This window comes from Rosa rugosa, chromosome 2 (genome assembly GCF_958449725.1).
Source record: "Rosa rugosa chromosome 2, drRosRugo1.1, whole genome shotgun sequence".
Taxonomy (NCBI): domain Eukaryota; kingdom Viridiplantae; phylum Streptophyta; class Magnoliopsida; order Rosales; family Rosaceae; genus Rosa; species Rosa rugosa.
The window spans coordinates 70686492-70695817 of record NC_084821.1 but is presented as its reverse complement, the minus strand read 5'-3'; the positions used below and the strand labels follow the sequence as shown (position 1 = coordinate 70695817).

Sequence of the window (9326 nt, the reverse complement as noted above, 5' to 3'; positions counted from 1 at the left end):
ATTCCTGGTTGACACCGTTATCAGTGACGTAGGGATTAAACAATATATTGCTTGTATGTACTGTAGACATTAGAAACTGATGATCAGTGACAGAAACAAAAAAAACCACTGATTGTTTATATCAGTGTGAAACTATTCATTTATCACACTGAAGATTTTTAGTGGCAAAACAAGAGGTGCTAATGGGGAAATTTCTAGTAGTGATCAAATCAATATTCTTAATTTCATGCATATATATGTAGAACTATTTCGTTCATCGATTTATTTAGGACAAAATTCTGTTTAGTCCTTCAAATTTTAGAGATTTTAGGGCTAAAATCAATGTGATCATTTTTATTTATTTTTATTTTTTTAATCACGTTGGTTCCTAAACTTCCAAATCCCATCAGCCGTGTCCAAATTTTAAATTTCCCTCAGAATGTGAAGTCATTTGCTGAGCTGGAGCCGACATGAGGCTCCATTTGCAGACTTTACCCTAATTTTAGAGGAAATGTTGAAATTAACCCTTGACTACAATTACTCCTCTTCCTCTAGAATCCCATTTCATTCAAAATGATATTCTGAACTTTCCCGGCCACAGGCCACTTTAGTTTCAATAGCAGAACCAAATACATCGATCTCACAAAAATTACATCAACCATAGCTTGACAATTAACAGTAGTATTTAGCAATCACCTGCAACCACAACAACCAAACTATCGAACTGGAAACATGTATAGCAGCTTTAGATCACCTGATGACCTGAATATCAAGTTGGATGAAGACCAGTAATACTTTCATACTCTTCAAAAATCCTGTTTAACCTTCCAATTCCCAACTCTTCCATATCTTGAATTCAAGCATTTCAAATCAGCCATTCAAGTTCAGTATACTAACCAAAGCCAGAAATCAACTCCGACAACCGCTGCCGCCGTGGTGCACATTAACTACACGGTGATCAGCCACTGCCCAAAACCTAACTTAATTTCTTCAAATCTCATCCAAACTCAAAATCAAGTATAAAAAGAGGTAAAGCTCGGCGAATTGACCAACTTTCACACCTGAGTTGAAATCAAAGGTCGCCGGAAAAGGAAGAAAACCCACTGTGAAACCCCTACACCATCTCTCCTAGCTTCGATTCTCACTCATGCTTCATTTTTGGGACAATCCGACACCACAGGGACGTCCACGACGTCGAGAGGAAGCTTCGGCTATCGGTGAAACGTCGAGAATCTGCCGGCGAACCCGAGAAGCTTTCGGGCTTCGATTCTCTTTCACCGGAGCTCTTCTTTGCTTCTGTTTTGGACTTTTGGGTTGCCATTCCATGGAGAAGAAGTTGTGCTTCGAGTCCCTTGCAAAGCTTGGTGATCTGGACCAGTCCCTTCGATCTGAAGCTTGGATCGAATTGGAATTGAAACACGCTCTCTCTCTCTTCTCAGCTCCACAATCTCGAATTGGCCCCGCCACGGACAACGGCCAAGTTTCATCGTCCATCCACCGCCGCGCGGATAATGTTTCCGAAGATGTCCAGATTTCTGGCAATGTGTGCAATACTGCAATATGTAGATTCAAATCCGAATAGGCATGAGAGAGAGGGGGGGGGGGGGGGGAGGTGCGCATATATATATAATCTTTTTATTTGAAAATGTCTATTTTGCCTTTCTTGTGGACCATGCTTTCGGCTCCAGCTCAGCGAATGATGTCACATTCAGAGGAAAATTCAAAATTTGGACGCGGCTGATGTGATTTGGAAGCTTAGGGACAAATAGACCTGTAAATGGACCGGATTTGGATCGGATCGACCTAAATCCAAATCCGTTTACTTAAAAAAATTCGATCCAAACCCGCTCCGTTAACCCGGCGGATCATTGATAGCTCGATCCAAATCCGTATCTGCCGGATTAACGGATACCCGATCCACTAATCCGACCCGTTTATAATTTCAAATGTTTTAAAATTTTAAATAGTAATATTAAATTTATATCATGATACCTCATAAGATATTAATAAAATATTAAAACAACATGAAAAATATCACCAAAAATAGAATTATATTATCAAAATTCTTAATGCTTCTTGGAATCTTGGGTGATGGACTGTCCCTTAGATTTATGCAAAAAATTTGTATTAGAAATTCTTCATATTTTATATTTTATATTTTTTAAAAATAATAATATATTAATAAAAAATAATATTTTATTATTACTAAAACGGGCCAGATCATTAACAGATCGGATCGATCTAAATCCGTATTTGATCCGTTAAATAAACGGGTTAACGGATTCGGATCATTAACGGATCAAATTTTTTGATTCAAACCCGTCTAATAGCCACGTACAGATCTGGAGCGGGTCCGGATCAAAATCCGGTCCATTTACAGGTCTAGGGACAAACGTGATTAAAAAAAAAAAAAAGGGACCAAACTGATTTTAGTCATAAAGTTCGAGGGACTAAACTGAATTTTGTTTATTTATTTAAGTATTTAGTACTTTTCTGCTTGCAACCGTTTAACATTTTTCAGCGTAATTCAATAAAAAAATTTAGTATGTACAACTCATTGTTTCTCTCTTAATTAATATTACATTTATGATATGCTTTTGCTTTACTAGAGTACTGCAAGGCTAGGTCAGGAAGTTGAAATACTATGCATGTATTGTCAATTACCAATATTGCACAAAGAATTCAGAACTTTGTCATGTATGTTTTATAAAAAATATTATGTATCAGACAATGTGGCACTCTTAATGAAATGTATATATTTCTTTTACATAGTTATATAGTTATAGTGTACTGGTATTGGTATGAGAATGTGCTCAAGTAATGGTGAATGATTATAGAGGTACATGAAAGAAGAACCCATCAATCTGGGTGCAATAATATATATTGAAACATTGTAAAAACGTATTACAAAAAAAAAAAAAACATTATAACAACGTATTAAGTAATATGACAACATACCATGTATGTTGTTGAAAACTAAAGACAACATGCCGAGAGTGTTGTTAAAAATTACAACTCGCTCTTGAAATGTTGTTGAAAATTTACGACAACGTGCAAAGCGCACTGCTGAATAATTACAACAACTTGCTTTACGTCTTTTCGACAACGTACAAAGTGTGATGTTAAGGACTCTTAAACTTTAACGACTCTGACATCTACAAATGCTCCGAGTGTTGTTGAAAGTTACTGACAACATGAATTGCATGTCCTTAAACATGTTTTTTTTTCTTGTAGTGTCAGCTAGCTAGCCATACAGCACATGCTTGCTTTCGTTCTGTTAAGATATGATAATATATGCAAATTAAGGTCAACTCTTTCTTTTGTGCCCTTGAAGGAATGAAGAGGCCTAGCTTCCTAATATATTCTGGATCAAATGCTAGCTCATGCAGCCTAATGCCTATATTCAAATATTATCCCATGAATCAACTAACGCTTATAATTCTTCTCATCTGATCATTGCATGTGATTGTTAATATCCTGAGTAGTTATATCAGAGATTCAGACATAACAGACAAAACCAATCAAAAGTCAATCGAAACGCCAAGTAACGACAACCACTCTTAGCGGCTATCCTAGTACTATATAAACCTTGCTAGCTAGTATTGTATCTACAGAAGAAACCTAACTACTTCCTAAGAAGCTTCTTTGTTTCTGTGATTAGGACATGGCTACTTCAAAGCTTATCTTCCTCCTGATCCAAGGGATCGTTCTGCTTTCTGTCCTTGACTTTGCAAATGCACAGGGACTGAAAGTAGGGTTTTATGCAAAGTCATGCCCGAAATCCGAGGCCATAGTCAAGAAGGTTATCGCTCAAACCATGGCGGTAGCACCTTCACTCGCTGGTCCTTTGCTGAGAATGCATTTCCATGATTGCTTTGTCAGGGTACCTATAACTCAATCATCCATTTTGTTTAAGTTCTTTTTGCCCTATATCATGATTTTTCGACCCACTAGCTAACATACTCTGAATATGCAGGGTTGCGACGGTTCAGTGCTATTGAATTCTTCAACGAACCTAGCCGAAAAGGATGCAATTCCAAACTTAAGTCTTCGAGGGTTTGAAGTCATTGACAGAGTTAAGTCTGCTTTGGAAAAAGCTTGCCCTGGGGTGGTTTCATGCTCTGACATCGTAGCCATTGTAGCTAGGGATGTGGTTGTGGCGGTAAGTAGTACAGATCATCGTTTGGTTTCTTAAGTTTGATATACATTGTTGACCATATTTCCTAACATTGACCTAATTGGCGTGAATCAGGACATGGGACGACATTGGGATGTTGAAACTGGACGAAGAGATGGTAATGTATCAAACATGATAGATGCCTTGCGCAATCTCCCACCACCTACTGCAAACATCACTACACTACAATCAGACTTTGCACAGAGAGGTCTGAGTGCTAAAGATCTTGTCGTACTATCAGGTATACCTAATTAACCATGGCCACCATATATAATGGATCACATGTAGTACTAAAATTATTCGATTAACTTCACGAACTATATGATTTACTCGATTCAGGGAGTCACACCATTGGGACGTCTCATTGCTCTTCCTTCAACAACCGTCTTTACAACTTCACCGGAAAGGGCGATACCGATCCCAGGTTGGATAGCAACTACATTGCAAGGTTGAAGATGAAATGCAAGCCCAATGACCAAACAACTCTCGTGGAGATGGATCCCGGGGGTTCTAAGATATTTGACGTTTCCTATTATACTCTTGTGACCAAGAGAAAGGGCCTCTTTCAGTCAGATGCAGCTCTTCTTGATGACAGTGAGACCAAAGCTTACGTTAAAAACCATGCCACTCCTAAGGGAAAAGCTAGTTTCTTGAAGGATTTTGGTGTTTCAATGGTGAAAATGGGTAGGATCGGAGTTCTCACGGGGAATGCAGGAGAGATCAGGAAAGTGTGCAGCAAGATTAATTAATTAAGGATCATGTGGAACATGATCACTGAAGCTTATCTGCCCCCATTATGATACTGGTTGTATTTGTTTGAATTCTTGATGATTTTATGTCTTTCAGGTTGGTATTGGTTTGAACGATGGAGTGTTCAATTTATTGAATTTAATAAGATAGCGTTTTATTCGATCAAGTTGTTAACCCTTACACAAGTCAACGTGAGCTGTCCTGATCTTGACCAGTGTTGTGGTCTACAGCTGTCCTCCACGTAGTGGTCACTTGCCATGCTGTTATGCTGACATGGATTTATCTAGGGTATTTTCTGTTTTTCAGTTGTAATAATTGTTAGAGTTTTATCTAACTATAAATAGGCTTTGATGTAAGAATTTTCGGTGTGTTGCATTAATTGGAAAGTTTTGAAAGTTTTGCTCGAGCTTTTCTCTCTCTCTCTTTCCTCCATTGTTGCTAGCTTGAGCTCTTCAAGGTTAGCTATGACAGCTATGTTATCACAAGTGAGATTCATTATTTTAACATTATCAGAAAATCAAAATAAATATATTCCTAATTTCATGTAAAGCGAATAGAGTAGTCAGAAGTGCACTCTTCGCTAATTGGTGCAGTTTAAGAATATGTATTCTATTTGAGACGCCTGGTATTATCTCGGGTGATTCTCTTGATGCTTATTATTATTTGGGGTTTAGGCACTATGTCCCCCCCCATGTATTTTATGGTTTCATTAATGATCATGGCCTACGGGTAGCCGTTTCTGGCCCTTCCTTAAAAAAAAAAATAAAAATATATATATATATATATATATATACAGGCGGGTTCTGAAGCGGACGTCTGCACGTCGCTAAAGTGCGGACGCCGGCGCTGCAGCCCAGCTCAGGCGTCGACGGTGGCGCGAATCGGGCCGGAAGGAGGCCGGAAGCATCCCAGACGGCTTCTGGGCACCGTTCGAGGTCGGAGGAGGTCGGGGTTGCCGGTTTCTGGGCAGCCACCTCACCTGCAACTGCAGGTTCTGTGCAGCACCGGAAAACCCGTCGCCGGCGACTCCACTCGACCGCAGACCCCTGGGCTCCCTCCGGCAAGCCGCGCCGCGCCGTCGTGGCCTGAGTTGGACTGCAGCGCCGTCGTCCGCACTTTAGCGAAAGTGCGGACGTCCTCTTTGGAACGCGTCCGTATATATATATATATATATATATATATATATATATATATATATATATATATATATATATATATATATATATATATATATGTATAACTATTTCGTACATCGATTTATATAAGCAGTTAACCGATCAGTACTTTTCTGCTTGCAATCGATTAGCATTTTTTTGTCTAATTTATTGCAATTTTCAGCACAACTCATTAATTATTAGTGTAATAGAAGTGAAATGACGTAACAAAACAACTAAACTAGAATAGTCTTGCCGGGGGAAAAAAAAAAGAACAGCATAAACGCATTAACAATATTGGAGGCTCCAATAAAGTATACACAAAAGTATTAGGAGAGAATAAAAGCAGTTACAGTGTACCAAATATACCAAATGTAATATTACCAAAAAAAAAATAAATTTACCAAATGTAATGTTAAAGTACAATTGTCATTAACCACCTAATGTGGTAAGGTTGGTCAAGCTGTCTAGTATGGAACACCCATATCTAGAGTTTCAGTCTCAATTTCCACAAGTTTGAGGCAGCAGATTTGAGGGGTCTTCGGATTAATGCGCATCCGGCGAGAGATTAGTCTGACTTTGCTAAGATATTCTCGTAAACCTAAGTCTGGATACTGACGGAGTGAGTGTGTTGCTAACTCTAACGTAATCGAGGTAGCGTCCCGATAAAAAAAAAAAAAAACGTACAATTGTCATTAGTATCTTAGAGCAACCCTTAGTACTTTAGGGCAATCTATGACTACTTTTACAACACTCTAATATTCTACAATCAATTAGTTTCTAGAACCTTTGTTTTGATCATTCCACTATAATCTCTACTCTCTAGCATCTTTATTTTCTTCCTTGCTTCCTTAGCATCATTTTGGGACGTAAACAAAGATAACATATACTTCCCAATAAGAATTAGGTATATCATTATGAAAAAAGTACATATATAAACATTGGACCACCAGCTCACACTATCATGCATTCTCCAGGATAATTCGTATATATACCTTCCACAATTCTCAGGGCACCTTCTTTATAGTTTATACCTTCCTCGTATACAAGTTTATGTAATGTGGTTGGTGATACAGTCCTATATAATGTACATGAACACAAACCAATTGATATAACGATGTCAGCCTGTCATTATTCTTTGCTTTCTCCATGCAAAAAGACCCAAAATGCTTTAACTTCCCTTCACTTCCCCGTCACCTTCTTCACTACATAAACATATATAAACACTTCCAAAGCCGTGTATCCTATTCATCACATTGCTCTCTCCTTCCTCTCCAAAATAATGTACTCCTCCCGGTTGCCGGTGTCAACCCCGCAGCCCCAACCCATTAAGCGTCAGCACACTGCCCGGTACTACGCCCACCGCGTCAAAGAAAGCCTCACCACCCGGCTGTCCAAGTTTATATGTACCATTTTCTTGGCTCTCCTTCTTGTTGTTGGTATACTAACTTTCATACTATGGCTTAGTTTCCGTCCTCACCGGCCCAGATTTCATATCCATCAATTTTCAGTACCCGGTTTGAACCAAGCAACGGGGTTCGAAAATGCAGAGATAACGTTCAATGCCTCCGCCCGTAATGCGAACCATAATATCGGAATATATTATGATCAGATGGACGGGGCAGTTTACTATAAGGACCAACGGATTGGATTAATCTCATCATTGTTGCCACCATTTTATCAAGGGCCGAAGAACACAACAATCGTACATGGATCGTTTACAGGGGCAAGCTTGACGGTAAGTAGCCAACGTTGGACGGAGTTCATGAATGATCGTGCAAAAGGGACGGTTGTGTTTCGCCTAGATTTAACGTCGGCGATTAGGTTTAAGATTTCCACCTGGACTAGTAAGCGCCACCGTGTTCACGCCAACTGTGATGTTGATGTAGGCCAGGATGGCCTGATCCTGGCCATTTCTAAAGATAAAAGATGTCCTGTCTATTTCACTTAGAGTTGGAGAAATCTTTGTTTTTCCTTTTGTAATTGAATATTTCTAGTTGCTTTTGGGGTTATTGGGTTTGGTTCGTTTATATTTGTATAGTGACCAGAAGTTTGTGACTTCATTTGTTGCATACATAATTAAATTGGTTCAAATGATATCTAATACGTGGATCATGCAAGTAGTTCATCCATCTACATATCAGTAATCTTTAACATTAAGAGGAAAACATTGAGACTCTTCAACAATCATTCTCTTACCTTCCGTTCCATTTAAGTCTCCATTTTCATTCATACGAATGCTTCCTTGGATTCAGTTTCTTTTTTAAGCTGCCAAAATTTCTTTCATCCGAGAATAAAGCTAATTTAGCCAAGCATACAGGGAAGTATTGCTGTCGCAGACAGAACTGGAGGTTAAGTTAGTTTGTGAAGAGAAGAGTGATAAAGCCTTCAATGATAGAGATGGCCAGTAAGCCTCACTCTGATATCTAAGAACTAAAATGAAAGAAGATTGAAAATTAGACTCAAATAGAGTGCTGAAGATATTAGGATTCTATCAAAACAATATCATGACAGAGAACAAAGAGGTCTCTCCTATCAAAAAATGGAATTCTATATAGTCCAAGGATTAATTAAGCCTCTACAAATAGGACTATAGGAGTACTGTGAAAAGGCACTCGCAGCACGATTTATCATCCTGTTAATTGACTTGAAGCTCTTCGCAGTTCAAGAAAGGGCTGTGACACACGCCTGCTTCCTCAGCACCATGACGACATCAAGGAGGCTCACTAGTAGGAAGGTGGAGAGGTTTGACAAGAAGATTACGAAGAGAGGAGCTGTGCCTCAGAAAACAGCCAAAAGGGGGAGGGACTATCCTGTTGGCCCTATTTTGCTCGGCTTCTTTATCTTTGTGGTCATAGGATCATCTCTGTTTCAGATAATCAGGAGTGCTACAAGCGGGGGCATGGTGTAAATCGGCCTCAATTCAGTCTAAAGATGTAGAAGACTAAAACCTATATTTAGAAGCACAGAAAAGAAAAGTACTCAAAGTTATTGTTGTTTTCTTCTGTTATTGATTTAACTGCTTTTGGTGTAATTGGGTTGGGAATTATAAACAATATGTGATTTAATAATGCTAGTGTCTATATTTGCCAGTTTGCAAAGGCATGAATGTTTTACAAAATCATACATAACAGGCAAAGGATATTCGTTTTCAAGTGGTGCAAAAAAGTTTACATAGAACCCCACGCACGATTTCCTCTATATATATTCCCATAATTTGAGCCCTCTAGGCCCAGTTTGACGTTAGCTTTTAAAGTGTAAAAACT

General features: G+C 38.8%; 3 protein-coding genes across 3 annotated transcripts; all 3 read left to right on the top strand.

Moving 5' to 3' along the window:
- The first annotated feature begins 3643 nt into the window (after window positions 1-3643).
- LOC133734592 (peroxidase 27-like) lies at window positions 3644-5159 on the top strand. The gene is made up of 4 exons (XM_062162213.1): window positions 3644-3862; window positions 3956-4141; window positions 4232-4397; window positions 4496-5159. The coding sequence occupies exons 1-4, from the start codon at window positions 3644-3646 to the stop codon at window positions 4903-4905; spliced, it is 981 nt and encodes a 326-aa protein (XP_062018197.1). The 3' UTR covers window positions 4906-5159.
- Window positions 5160-7332: 2173 nt separating this feature from the next.
- Window positions 7333-8165, top strand: LOC133733866 (NDR1/HIN1-like protein 26). The gene has a single exon (XM_062161510.1). It carries the CDS (start codon window positions 7343-7345, stop codon window positions 8009-8011), a length of 669 nt encoding a protein of 222 aa, XP_062017494.1. The 5' UTR covers window positions 7333-7342; the 3' UTR covers window positions 8012-8165.
- Window positions 8166-8639: 474 nt separating this feature from the next.
- LOC133729410 (uncharacterized) lies at window positions 8640-8971 on the top strand. The gene has a single exon (XM_062156929.1). It carries the CDS (start codon window positions 8765-8767, stop codon window positions 8969-8971), a length of 207 nt encoding a protein of 68 aa, XP_062012913.1. The 5' UTR covers window positions 8640-8764.
- The last annotated feature ends 355 nt before the right edge of the window (window positions 8972-9326 follow it).

Coding starts and splice junctions, on each gene's coding strand:
- LOC133734592 (XM_062162213.1), top strand. CDS start 3,644: ATGGCTACTTCAAAGCTTATCTTCCTCCTGATCCAAGGGATCGTTCTG. Junction 3,863..3,955: donor TCCATGATTGCTTTGTCAGG/GTACCTATAACT, acceptor CTGAATATGCAG/GGTTGCGACGGTTCAGTGCT. Junction 4,398..4,495: donor AGATCTTGTCGTACTATCAG/GTATACCTAATT, acceptor TACTCGATTCAG/GGAGTCACACCATTGGGACG.
- LOC133733866 (XM_062161510.1), top strand. CDS start 7,343: ATGTACTCCTCCCGGTTGCCGGTGTCAACCCCGCAGCCCCAACCCATT.
- LOC133729410 (XM_062156929.1), top strand. CDS start 8,765: ATGACGACATCAAGGAGGCTCACTAGTAGGAAGGTGGAGAGGTTTGAC.